At 49.2% G+C, this 13,250-nt stretch overlaps 4 protein-coding genes across 4 annotated transcripts; 2 read left to right on the top strand and 2 right to left on the bottom strand.

The window, feature by feature from the left end:
* Window positions 1-679: 679 nt before the first annotated feature.
* Window positions 680-1,672, top strand: N7506_002870 (putative salicylate synthetase; the record flags this gene model as incomplete). The annotated part of the gene is made up of 1 exon (XM_056952165.1): window positions 680-1,672. The coding sequence occupies one exon, from the start codon at window positions 680-682 to the stop codon at window positions 1,670-1,672; it is 993 nt and encodes a 330-aa protein (XP_056813857.1).
* Window positions 1,673-1,932: 260 nt separating this feature from the next.
* Window positions 1,933-4,747, top strand: N7506_002869 (Glycoside hydrolase superfamily; the record flags this gene model as incomplete). The annotated part of the gene is given in 2 exon segments (XM_056952164.1): window positions 1,933-3,548; window positions 3,565-4,747. 2 exon segments carry the CDS (start codon window positions 1,933-1,935, stop codon window positions 4,745-4,747), a joined length of 2,799 nt encoding a protein of 932 aa, XP_056813856.1.
* Window positions 4,748-4,879: 132 nt separating this feature from the next.
* N7506_002868 (DUF890 domain protein) lies at window positions 4,880-6,745 on the bottom strand (the record flags this gene model as incomplete). Its single annotated transcript, XM_056952163.1, has 9 exons — window positions 4,880-5,320; window positions 5,396-5,659; window positions 5,748-5,838; window positions 5,894-6,023; window positions 6,074-6,147; window positions 6,196-6,326; window positions 6,425-6,500; window positions 6,563-6,610; window positions 6,666-6,745. The coding sequence occupies 9 exons, from the start codon at window positions 6,743-6,745 to the stop codon at window positions 4,880-4,882; spliced, it is 1,335 nt and encodes a 444-aa protein (XP_056813855.1).
* Window positions 6,746-7,338: 593 nt separating this feature from the next.
* On the bottom strand, window positions 7,339-9,049 carry N7506_002867 (MFS transporter; the record flags this gene model as incomplete). Its single annotated transcript, XM_056952162.1, has 3 exons — window positions 7,339-8,342; window positions 8,397-8,706; window positions 8,762-9,049. 3 exons carry the CDS (start codon window positions 9,047-9,049, stop codon window positions 7,339-7,341), a joined length of 1,602 nt encoding a protein of 533 aa, XP_056813854.1.
* Window positions 9,050-13,250: the final 4,201 nt, after the last annotated feature.

Here is a 13,250-nt window from a genome sequence, read left to right as displayed (position 1 = left end):
AACCCTGACATTTATTCAGTCATCTCGTACGGGAAACAGTGATGCAAAAAGGCTACCAGGGAATGTACGATGGTGCCAGGACCGACGCGATCGGGGTTTTGGATGCAATTTGATTCAGGGACTCCGAAGTCTTTCTTACGGTGCACGAGGACAGGACTTTGATCATTTGTCATGGAGTCGCAAGGTGCCCAGGTAGTTATTCTATAAATAGGCCCACCCCCACCCCGAAAATATCCAAAGCAAACCTTGGAATTCTTCATAAGTATATCAGCAATATCCGATTTATCTTCGTGAAACTTGCATTTACAGCACCAGTCAAGTAGGTGGAATGTCTTATCACGAGATATCAGTCAGCGTTTCAAGACCCGAACAGCGCTTTAAGAATTGTGTCTGAGATACTCAAAAGGTATCAACATGAAGACCATTACGCATAACAACAGGATGATCATTGGTATTTGGGTCTTGGAAGTTACGCATCCTTGATTGTTGATTCAAAGGGAGATACATGTTCTCTCAACACACAATCGAGCAAAACATCATTCCCAATTGACAGTTTCACCATTTCAACAACCGTGAGGGAATTCCTAATTGGTCACGCGGGTGATGGTGACAAAGTGTTCGGTCAGATTGGGTTCAACTATGCCGCATACATTCGAGGACAGTCATTCCACCCCGGCAAATGGCCACTTCTCAGCCTGTTTTCCCCGAGAACGGACGGTACACTTGGTCGAAATTCCATTACCTTGAGGGGGTTGGTGAGAAAGAAGTGAAAGAGTTACGCGAGTTTGTTGAAAATGTCGGTGCTTTGCAAGTTGGGACTTCGCTCGAAATAATTGGAGTCAACACATCCAATGATGCAAGCGAATACGTTAATCTGGTCGAAAACGCATTAGCGGATATAGCCCAAGGGGAGTATACAAAGATCATTCTATCAAGGGCTGTGGAGATTGAGCACAAGATCGATATGCCTGCAACTCTGCTGCTAGGCCGTCAGGGAAACAATCCAGCGAGAAGCTTCTCCCTGAATCAAGGGGGCTATCAAGCCACAGGGTTCAGTCCAGAATTAGTGATGTCCGCGAAGAATCGAAAATTGGTGACTGAGCCATTGGCTGGGACTCGGTCTTGCAAAGGAACAGCAATGGCAGTAGATGCACTGCGAAGAGAACTCAAAGGAGACCCCAAAGAGGTTTTAGAGCATGTACTTTCAGTCCGAGCAACAGTCGAAGAGCTAAGTCAACTTTGTCAGCCGGGAACCGTTGCAATCGAGGATTTCATGTCGGTCAGAAAATGCGGTCCTGTTCAGCATCTCGGTTCACGTGTCACAGGGATTTTAGCAGATGACAAGGATATGTGGAACGCATTTGATGTCTTGTTTCCATCGATCACCGCGTCCGGTATCCCAAAACAAGTAGCCATCAATGCAATACAGCGTCTGGAGGCTCGGCCACGCGAGCTCTATTCCGGGGCGGTCATCATGATAGATGGCCCTGACTCTTTTGAAGCGGCTCTTGTGCTGCGTACTGTGTTTCAACAGCCAGGTCGACAGTGGATCCAAGCTGGAGCAGGCATAATCTCGCAGTCGAGTCCGGAACGAGAGTTCACCGTAACATGTGAGAAGTTGGCAAGTATCGGGCCATTTGTTGTCCCCATTGCAACGGATGGGGATTCATAAATTGATTCGGTCACTGTAAGGGAATTTTGGAACAACACCTTAAGGCACTGATTTGTTGTCTAATTTGGCCCGGGCCGCGGGGCCCTCTGCTTAGATTATTAATGCGGCTTGAATTGGCGTGGCAATACGCTTGGCTCCATCACCGGGACTGACGTAGCTTTAATCACCACGCACCATCGTTATCCACACACTATCGATAAGCAAAAAAATCAAAAAAGATCGCGGGGTTCATCCTCAACTTTAGGCAATTGTCGTTGATGATGGCTGAGTCTTCTGAGTATCCGTCTACGTTGGACAGCGCCTTCAATGGCGCATCGCCCATCAAAGACCGCATCGATCCGATCCGGTTGACGACAAGCAACATTGTCCCAATCTTCAATCTGCCCCTCTCCCAGCAGGTGTTGGGCCATGAGTCAAACGAGTCTCTTGCGCAAGTCGCTAGCGGTGATATCTCCTATACCAACTTTGTCGCAGAGCAAGCTCGCTGCGCTCTCCAGGCAAACGATGATCAATCTACCGAACAAAAGCAATCGCAACTACTGCACCTCGGCCTAGCAGCTCTGTTCGCCTTCCTGCAGTCCAACGTCACCGGACCTCCCCTTGAATTCAACTCAGCTCAGGTCGTGCTCCCCTCCTCCCTCCGAACCGAACGACAAACCCTCAAGGCTGTCCGTGCGAAGATCATCCGCGATCTGTCGGTCGATGGAGAAGCTGCCTACAGGCTCACACCCAACCCGGAGCTGTTTGCCGTCGCCAAGGCCTTACTGGCCGATGCAGCTACAGATGGACCACTATGTGCGAAGACTGCACGCATGCGCGCCAACTTCCTTCATCAGAAGATGCTCTCCGAGGTCACTAGCACTTTGCAAGATGTGATTTACAAGGATGTCGAGATTTTGGACAAGGCTGAATTGAATGCTCATGAGAGAGGACGGTTCTTGTTGGAAAGGGCAATTATCAACACGCACCATGGCTTCGATATTAAGGCTCGCGAAGATATTGACCAGGCGGCGAAGGTACGGAAGTTCGAATTTGCCTTGACCGGTAAGATGGGCAAGCGTACAAAATTCCAAGAACGCGATATCAGTCAACTGGTTGTCCTTGCAAAGAGTGCCGATGAAACAGCACTTTCCAGCGAGCCCTCTGGGCCCAAGAACCTAGACTTGAACGACGACACTCTCCTTGAATCTATCTCTTTCTCGGACTCAAAGCCCGACGAAGAGTCATTGGCGATCCAGGATAAGGTCTCTGCTTCTTTGGAATCAATCGATGCCAACAACCAGCCCATCCTCAACCCAGTGGACTCGGCCCTCTTGTTGGCTCTTGCGTCCGCCATCACAAATACTTCCCCCGAGAACGGTCTTACCCGTGAAGAAACGAACCCTTATGCTACTCGTGTTCTTGATGGTGGCAGTTCCAACTGGCAAATTTATACACAGGCACTTTTGGTTCGCAGTCGTGTAGAGGGTTACCGCTCGCGTACAGTCGAGCGTGCCGTGCTTCAGATGCAGGCTTTGGTGGACCAGGTTATTGCGGATACCGCCACTAGTGATGATGCCGCCCAAACTGAATCAGGCGAGCCTTCGACTTTCCTGCCGCGTCCCGAGCAGTCAGAGTCTGCCCCGGCCGCCGACCGTCTCGAACACATCTGGATCCTGAACTTCTCCACCCGATGGAGCCTCGAGGCTGAGCTTGCCAAGCGCTGGGTCGACCTTGGTGGTCTGCGCACTGCCCTTGAGATCTACGAGCGCCTTCACCTGTGGGCTGAGGCCGCGCTTTGCTACGCTGCCACTGAGCGTGAAGGCAAGGCGAAGATCCTCATCCGCCGCCAGCTCTACCAAGCCACGGGTCCGGATGAGAACGATGAAAATGAGCTGTTTGATGGGCCCGAGCGCTCACCATTGCCAGCAGATGCCCCCCCGTCTGCTTTGTATCTTGGGAGATATCAACAAAGATGAGACCTTTTACGAGCGCGCGTGGGAGGTGTCTGACCAGCGATATGCTCGCGCCCAGCGCTCCCTCGCTCGCCATTACCTCACTTCCACTCCACCTGAGCTTGAGAAGGCCGAGGAGGCGTACAAAAAGAGTCTGCACATCAGCCGACTCAACCACGGCGCGTGGTTCGCTCTTGGATGTGTGCAGCTCGAGCTCCAAAAATGGGAAGCTGCCACTGATACGTTCACCCGCACCGTTCAGCTCGATGACACAGATGGCCAGGCATGGAGTAATTTGGCGGCTGCAATGCTTCGCACATCCGCACCCCAGCCCACTCCCGACACAGTCGATGAAGTCACAGGCGAGACCCCTGCTGATGTAGACCCTCACAAGCGTAAGCGTGAGGCTCTTTCCGCCCTTCAACGCGCCGCTCAGCTCAAGGGTACCGATGCCCGCATCTGGGACAATGTTCTCACTGTGGCTGCATCCATCCCACCCCCGGCGACGCCATTCCGTGACGTCATCACTGCCCAAAAGCGCATTATTGAGCTGATCGGCGCGAAGAGCGGCGAGAAGTGTGTTGATGTTGCCATTTTGGGTATGCTGGTTGATTTCCTCAACACGGCTTTCGATTATGAAAGCCTCCTCATCCCCTCCAATGATGAGTCCGAAGCCCCCGTCGTTCGCACTGGTACAATTCCTGGTCAAATCATCTCGCTGGTTGACAACAACGTGGTGCCGCTCATCACGCACTCAGCAGTGTTGTGGCAGATCGTTGCTCGCGTTGAAGTTTTCCGTGGGCGCCCAAGTAAGGCGTTCGAAGCCCACGAAAAGGCGTGGCGTGCTACTGTTGCAACCAACGCTCAGGGTGCTTTCCAGATGGGTGATGAGAAGCCCTGGCTCGAGGTTGTGCGTGCTACGGAGAAGCTTGTCAGGAATGGCTATGCCAAGTTCGGACCCATGGATCGCGAGGACCAAAAGCTTGAGGGTGACCAAGAAGCTGAGCTTGTTGCGAAGGACTGGCGCTTCAAGGCCAGAAGTGCGGTCCGAGGTATTCTGGGCAAGGGCAAAGACTTCTGGGATGGAAGTGAGGGCTGGGACCGTCTCAAGGATTTGCAGTCTGAGGTTACCGGAAACTAGGAGATAAAACGCTGGATACTATAGATGATCAACGAAGATCGGACTCATTGCATTTTCATGTCAATATTGTGTTTAGCAAATACCAATGCAAGCTGATTTTTCCCTTCACCTTCTGTCCTCTTCTGAATGGACTTATCTCGATTCAAGTTTCCGTTTCACCATTCCACAGAAACTTTCGTATAGAACAGTGTCTGTTCCTTGTGTCCACCGAATGACAGTCTGCACTTTCTTTTCCTCAGAGTTGTCTTTGCTTTTGTCCCCGAGGACCAGGCGTAGATACACGAGTACTCCCAATGCCACCTTATCTGGAATTTCCTTCAACTTGGCTATGTCATCTTCCGCAGCGAGCTTCATTTTGCGCCGGGCCTGTCTTGACCACACATTTTCAGCTGCAAGCCCCGTGCCTGTAGAATCTTTCTCGTCCCAGCGCCAATGCCACGGCAAGGAGATAAGCTCTGTGTTTAACATGCCAGCACACGCGTCAATGGTTACGTCAACCGGAAGGGTGAAATTATACTCAGCAGGGAATGGGAAAAGACTTTTCGGTAAATTGGGGATTCCTCTCGCCACATCCTGAGATCGTAGGTTAGACTTGTGACAAAACAAAAGTTGGATTTCCTCTGGGAAATGGCGCATCCATCGACGTACCGTAGAGGGTCTTCGATCTCCCCAAGACCATGCTACCGCCCATCGCTTTGTCTTGGCACCCTGGTCAAACTCGGTGACGGCGAAATTATGATTACCGTGCTTGATCAATGTTTCCACAAGGACCGACACACTGCTCATCTTGCCTACCATAGAGGTATACCACTGAATGCGGTCACGCAAATGCAAACTTTCGTCAATCATCTTTCTGACGAAATCGACTTCTCCACCACGGGTCACCATCTCCACCTCGGCGCCGGTGCATGCCTTGGCGCAGAGTCAGCACAGATGAAATCGAACAGGGGTGAAGTGTGATTGTGATGCATGAAAAGTGAATAATGGAAGGTTCATTTACCGAGAACGGAGGTCGCTTTTTTTGTTTAGCGGATTCCACTAGCTCATCGCGGGAGGTGTAGAAAGGTGGATTGCACATGGTAAAGTCGAGCCTTGTCAGTGGTCAGAGATAATCTTTGCATGACAGGCATGTTTGAAGGAACACACCTTTCATGTCCGAGCTTCTCAAATGGAAAGAGTGGGCCATCGGAGCTGGACTCTATGATCCGGATCCGTGATTCCAGCCCATTGAGCGCCACGTTCTGCTGGGCCGTACGGATATTGTTCGGGTCAATATCTATCACGACGATCAGTGGATGCTGAGGATTCTGGGCTAGAATGGCATACCAGTGGCAACAAACTTCCAGCCGGGCCGGGTCGAGCAGCCAAGAAGAGGGTAGATCCCGATACATCCCGTTCCACTGTACCTTGTGAGCCAGAGCTAAGAGGAGTGGGACCTGGTAACGTACATGTCGAGGCCGACAACCTCTCGGTCTCGATCATACCCATCATTCAACCCCCCGGCGGTTGAATCTATGAGGTCTTGAATCCAAAGAATGTAGTTGAGCCTATACTGTATGTGAGACACATGCATGCAGGGCTCGAATCGTCAACTTTGACGACGTACCTATTTGGAACCTAATTCCAAGTTAGTTCACATGTAGACGCATATCCAAGGTTGTGAAATTGCATGCATACCGGTGGACACAGTCGATCTTCGGGTATTTTGACTTTGAGGTGAAAGTCCTGTTGCAGCAAGGTTGTAGTGAGTTGCCTGCACGCCAAGTCAGATCCACTTCCTCTCGGGATGTCAGACGCTAGGCTCCGCTGGCTTACCGAACGGCGGCTGGATCGGTAAAGTCCAGCTGGTTGTTTGGTTTCAAGCTAGATGCAATCAGGACTAGAGACTTGGACCATAAGCACAGACAACTTCACGTACTACTTGGCAAAGTCGCGACATTGAAGCGCCAAGGCTCCAAAATCGACATCCTTCTTATACAGGTTTCGGGCGGACTCCATGATAAGAGGTGGGGGCCAGTCAAGTTGTGGATCCCATCAAAAAGTCCGTTATTGTTTTTGGGCTTATCTGATGAAGGAGGATGGTTGATTGTAAAGGGGAAAATCGAACCCGACGGCTAGTTGATACCGCGTCATGTGACTGAACAGACCCTGAAACCATCGTCAACTGCAGGTTATGGACGTGCATCAGTTTGCTCGGAGTCTTGGAAGTCTGTGGTTTATTTGTGTTTTTGTGTTTTTGTGGTGTTTTTACGGGGGTATCCAACCTGATCTGAAACTTACAAATCTCAAAATTACAAAAGTTATAAGACGTAGCCTCGGAAGAATGAAAACAAAAAACCCCATTTCAAAGGATGCCATATTTAGTGTATGTGAAATTTATATGCAGCCGAAGTATCAATAAATAATAGCCCAAAATGTGCAAGAAAGAAGTGAAATCAAAATACATGCGTCGCTTTGCACCTGAAGTCAAACCTGTCATCAAGTCATGAAAGTAATTGGACATCTATGCCCAATCCATTTTTTTTCCACCAAGAGTTCAGAGCCCTCAAACGCTCCATTTCATTTTGCTTGAATTTTATTTCAATGGAATATCAAGCCTTGTTTTCCTTCTTCTGGAACCGCTCGTGGCGCTCAAGGCGCCATCCGTATCCCCACTTCATCTCGACCATCAAGAGAGGTACCATAGCGAGGGTAATACCCGCAAGCAGAAGGAACGTCCATTGAGCAGTGATGGCATCGATGATTGGCTGAGAGGCTGCAACACCTCCGGCACCGATCAAGCATCTCATCAGGTTGTTGACTGCTGTAGCGCTAGCACTTGCACCGGGATACAGATCGATCACGAGGGCACTGTTCATAGTAAAGATAGCGGTAGATCCATAGGCGATGATGAATTGGAGAATGATAGGCACGGCGAGATGGGTACGGAGGGAGAATCCGTAGACAGCGACACAAACGATGAAAATGGCAGTGATCCACCAGGTGTTGCGCATGCGAGCGTACTCGATAGGGAAGTCAGGGTGGGACTTGGAGTTGATGCGAGTATCAATGGGCAGATTGTGCTTTTGACAATATTCGCGTTCGGTGCGCTTGTGGTTGAAGTCCATCAGGTATCCGATGGTGTAGGAGCCGGTCATACAGCCGAAGCCATTTCCAAGGAAGGTCAGGCCGACTTCCAGAGAGTTGAGACCATATTTCTCTTCGAACAAGGCTGATGTAGAAGAGGTAACCATTGACCAAACAGTGTAGACGATACTTCCGTAGAACAAGGTGATGAAGACATCTTTCTCGCCCAAGAAAGTGAGAGGTGCTAGCACAGTCTTCAAGGTGACCTTGGCCTTCTTGCCGGTGGGCTTTGAACTCTCTTCAGCATCTTTCTGGCCGGTCACGTAGTAAATGAATGGCTTGTGGATACCGTTGAGGGGGACAGTGCCATTTCCAGCAATCGGACGAAGCGTCTCTGGGAGGAACACGAGGATAGAGGTGAGACTGATTCCGGACACGATAACCAAGAACCAGAAGATAGATCGGAATCCGAGGTATTGAGACAAAATACCACCGAACACTGGTCCAATACCTTGGCCCAACATGCGTACTGTGAGGGATTAGCTTTGAACCCAAAAGAAAAGGACCATAGTGGATAACTCACCACCACCGAAAATTCCAATCAAACTGCCTCGCTCTGCTGAGGTAGTGATGTCACCAATGACACCCGCACCGATCGAGATAGTTGCGGCACTTCCCGCGGCCTGCAAAGCTCGGAATGCCATGAGCTCTCCATAGTTTGTGGAAACAGCCAGTGCAATGTTAGAAATGATGTATACAGCAAATGTACCAATAAAAATAACACGGCGGCCGAGCACATCCGAGAAAGAGCCCCAGAAGCTGGGAGCAAGGCCTTGGACAATCATGTATACTGTGACAGTCAAAGTGACTAGAGACATGGACACATTGAGCTCCTGTGGCAATGTTAGCTTGAAGCACCCGAAATAGATATTGACTACATAAACTCACTTTAGAAATCTCGGAGAGAGCGGGGAAATAGATGTTGGAAGATAATGGGGAGAAGATGGCAGCGAGAGAGACGATGCAAACCAGTTGCAGCTTGCGAGACCGAGGGAAAACATGGTATGGTGGTGGTGCGGGGGTTTGACTCTCAAGGTTGATTGACTCCGCGGGTGTTGATGGTACAGTAATATCCTTCTCATCGCGGGGTGATAGATTAGGGCTTGAGTCAACTGATTGTGTTGTGACCCTGGGGTCTTTGAGTGTCTCTGTTGAACTGCATTGGGATAAAGTCATGGTGAAGAACTATTATGAATACCAGAACAGCTTCCAAAATACGAATCGATGAAAGTTATAGACAACAAATGTGGAAGTGTGGCTTCATGGATCCAAACGGCTCTGGAGATCTAGAAATGTCCAGAATGGAACTCGAGGGCCCTTTTGTATTCAAATGGAGCACGAAACCCCTATAGCGGCTATCACAGAAAATACAAAATATTAGACGGGCCCATGCATCTGAGAGTCAACTAAACGTGCTCCACAGTGGGTATTACTAGGGGGACCACTACGTCCTCCCCTTGATGATAGAAAGTGGCAAGGATCAGACCCATTTGGGAAAATTCACGTCGCTCAATTCGACACGTACGGGTCACGACCCGTACCTAGACCACTCGGGCGATTCCGGTCTACAATTCCATGAAGCATGTCGACAAATGATCTAAACCTCAGTGTCAAGTGGTTGCGGTTTGGTTGTGTCATCTCCAAGCCACACTCGCTGACGTCTATCCCGGGGAAGAGCATTCTTGAACTCCCCACGAGATATTCGGTGGCTTTTCTGATTACAGATGGACTGTGCTGAGTTCTAGGATTTCTAACTTCTACGTAGGGAAAATGCCATTACCCACTGAAATCCCCCTTGGTCTCCATACACGCGTGTACATTGAGATTGATCTGCACCGCATGTGCTGCACAAGTCCGGTTTCACCCATGATAGATCATCAACGGAGAAAGGCTGTCCGGAGAAAAAGCAATCTGACACTTGATCTAGATCTCTTCTTGTGCACCGGATGTTGTGATTGTCCTCAGGTCCTCAAGTCATCAAGGTCCTGCAGGTCTGCAGAACTTAGGATGCATGATAAGCTGTTGGATAATTGAGCCCAATCAAACTTGCTATACCAAGCCTTGGCGATTGCGAAGAAATAGATGGGGGAAAAGGAAAGCCGGAAAGCCTGAACCCAACGTTGTGTTCCATAGCTTCAAGTCTCCACGTGTCGGACATCCAGAGTGGTTGTTATCTGTCAACAAAATGCCAAGCTTCGTCATTTGCCCTACGTTTGATAGTTCAGCAGGGCAATTGATTGGACAAACAACGCCCTTGACTTACGTAGACATTCTCCTTGGATCTTTATTTTGTATAGGGGATGTTGGTCCTTGCTTCTCCCAGAAACCGATTCACCAATGGGAGACCCGCAAAGGGGGCGGCTGAGTACAGGGCTCAATACCCAATGACGATAGATTGCAATCACAAATAAATGATAACTGAAAGGTAGCTGACCAAACCAGCCATATGCGGGTATGCACAATTCCGGTTCAAAGCAGTTGATAGGTGGATTCGAGACGAAGAATGCGTCCCAAGACTTCCCCTGGGACAAGGTTTGACGCTAGAAAGGAGATGATCGACGAATCGAACGGCTTCTTATGTGCGACTAAGCAATGGTGCCAATCCTCAGTTGTCGATCAACTCCATAGCCCCCTTGTGCACGGCTTTTTGCTTTTTTCATGGCTTGGAGATAGTCTTTTGATCCGGCTCCACTGATGAGCCACGCGCAACCCGCCTAACATTCTTGGTGGATCTGCCAAGAACTCGTCGTCGCCTACGATTGATCGTTCAACTGTTCATCACACACATTGATAGTCGATTTCTGACTTTCGGGGTGTTTTTTCTCTCGGAACTTTGCATCTCTCGGATAAGGCTGGTTAAGGCTGGACAGGGCTGGCTAAGGCTGAATGATTTTCACCCGCGAGATTGGATAGACCTGAATCTCCCTTTCTGGCACTCAATTTTGATGCCCGACGCCAAGACCCTGACTTAGCGAGAGCGGCCCCGAACTCCCTAAGCCCTTTACGCCCGCAATTTGCACCCGCGAGCGCCACCCCGAGAGGGTCTCCGTTCCCCGATTTTCGGGTAACCGACTTTTTTTAGTACGGAGTATAATCCCTTGGGTTGCATTTGTCGAATCGCCCAACATCATACTCCGTAACCCGATCCAAGTCACATCTCCACTTATATCCAGCTGAAAGGCCTAGGCCTCTGCTTCGGGGTAGCATTTCGGCCTGACTACACTGGCCTTCAGGATTTCCGAGTCATATCATACATACATGCAGCATTATAGTACTTCGACCGAGCTAGATACCGAACTACTGCCGGGCTAAAGATCCTAGGCTACAATCTCGACTTCTTGCTTATGTGCAGCATCCGCCGATCAACCATCACAATTTAATCTAAGTACTCCGTACAGGGTAGACGGAGAACGCACTCGTTGTAGTCCGATATGCTCATACCTTGTAGGGTTCTGCTACAGACGGGAGTCTCCTCAGTTGGTAGATCCCGGCCCCACCCAATGGAGTCTTCCAAGTAAGTCCAGAAACAATTAATCTAACTATTCTCTTGCGAATTTCATGTGATTGTGGTCCCTGAAGCTGCATTCGAAGCACTTAGCTCATGTATCGTACATTTTCTCCATGTCTCCATCTGATAAGAGTTTAAAGAATTGTTCTGCTGACGTCAATGGCAACCTCATTTGTTTACTTGCGAACTAATCACATCCCGCCCGTCATCGCATTGCGTCTTTGTCTATTACATGTTGTTATTTTTTGTTTCTCAGACAATTTTCCGAGTATTCCATGTCAGTGATTTGATTTTCGGGGTGTTTTGTGAAACAATAGCTTCCACGTAGATCCCCCTGACAAGCATGACAGCTTTTTCGAAACATAACTTTAATAGTACTTGTGATGGATACACAAAAGACTGGAGAATTCATCAATTTATCTGCCTGTCTGACACCGAGGCTGTGTTTGATCTATTTAGCCTGGCGTCTCAATAACGGAGCGCTTTGGCCAAGAGATTTGCAGATCTGATGTGGCCAGCCCCTGTCTTTCCCGACGGAGCTCCAGCACGAAACAAACCTGGAATTAATCCGTGCACACGCTACTACAAGTAATATGAAGCATTTCAGGCTCGTGAAGAATGAGCCAATTCACATACGCCATAAGTCACTGTCTCAGATAAACCCCTCATCGCTCGTCCAGGCCGCCGATCTTCTCATCTGTAGCGGTAACGTCAGAATGTGATACACTTATGTAGCAACTTTGTGCAAATAGGTTGACTCCACTCTAATGTTTCTGTGCCCAATAGACCCCCAATCATTAGGCTCTGAGTTTAAAACAAGAATGCATCGAATATCGTGAGACACCCACGCGTCCTCTGACCCAGAGCCAAAAGGCAAAATTCAACCCTACAGGGCCATTCGGAACCCCCTGATCGTCGACATGAAGAGCTCACATCTACTCCGTACGTACCACCGATGATCGCGTAGGCATCCCCGTACAAATCACCGTATAAAGCCCAATTGGGCTCTTTGTTGTGGGTACAGCATGGACGGAATGGATTATATGCACTCGAATTCATATTGTACCATGTATCCACGGCAATGCGCGGACTACTTCGTATGAATCGCAACGAATTATACAGCTGCGTTGTGCCAAGTGCTCGTAGTTTGCAACTATGAGAAATCCGATTTTCGGAGACATTGCTTTTGTCCTCGTGCCCGTTCCACTCGTTGACACCGCTTGATAACGATCTTGGTATTCTCTTGGCGTCACAAAAGTGAGGACTTGGCACGATGAGGCTGGTCAAACACCTCGGAGTGTCCGCAGAATGGGTGCGAGAAGATGAAAATAACCTTGGAATTGCGATCGCACCTTGTAAGCTTTCAAGATTGGGTCAATCCTTGTGCAGACCTCGGGAGTCGGATTTCGGGATGTCCCAAAATTCCAGGGTAACTGCGCCGTAAACATGTTTTCGGACTTTTTTTTTTCATTCTAGAGTTTGGGTATATTCTATATTTTCAATGATGGAAGATTCTGGTAAGAAGTGGGAGCATTTGCTTTCATTGGGAGGTTACTTGATATGCACCGTAAACAATCGCCGTCGACTTCGGGGACATCTAGGTATTAGGAGCATCCATGGATTCCAAGCTTTCAACCTCGGTATGTCTGCCCAGGTGGATAAGAATCTCTACCTAGGGCTTTTAGCGAGTCGATTTCCACGAAGCCTTCCAAAGTTCACAGCGACCTAGGATATCATAAGACCTCACGAGCTCAAGACCTCGGACTCGTAGACCTGCCCAGGTGTAGGTAATTAAATATATATACTTTGGGGTGGATTCCAAGATTCCCTATCCTCGGGTTTTTCATTCGGGGTTACTGTGACGATTCC

This window comes from Penicillium brevicompactum (assembly GCF_028827555.1).
Source record: "Penicillium brevicompactum strain IBT 35665 chromosome Unknown utg000002l_segment0_segment0, whole genome shotgun sequence".
Taxonomy (NCBI): domain Eukaryota; kingdom Fungi; phylum Ascomycota; class Eurotiomycetes; order Eurotiales; family Aspergillaceae; genus Penicillium; species Penicillium brevicompactum.
The sequence above is the reverse complement of the archived record's forward strand: the minus strand, read 5'-3'. Positions and strand labels throughout refer to the sequence as shown.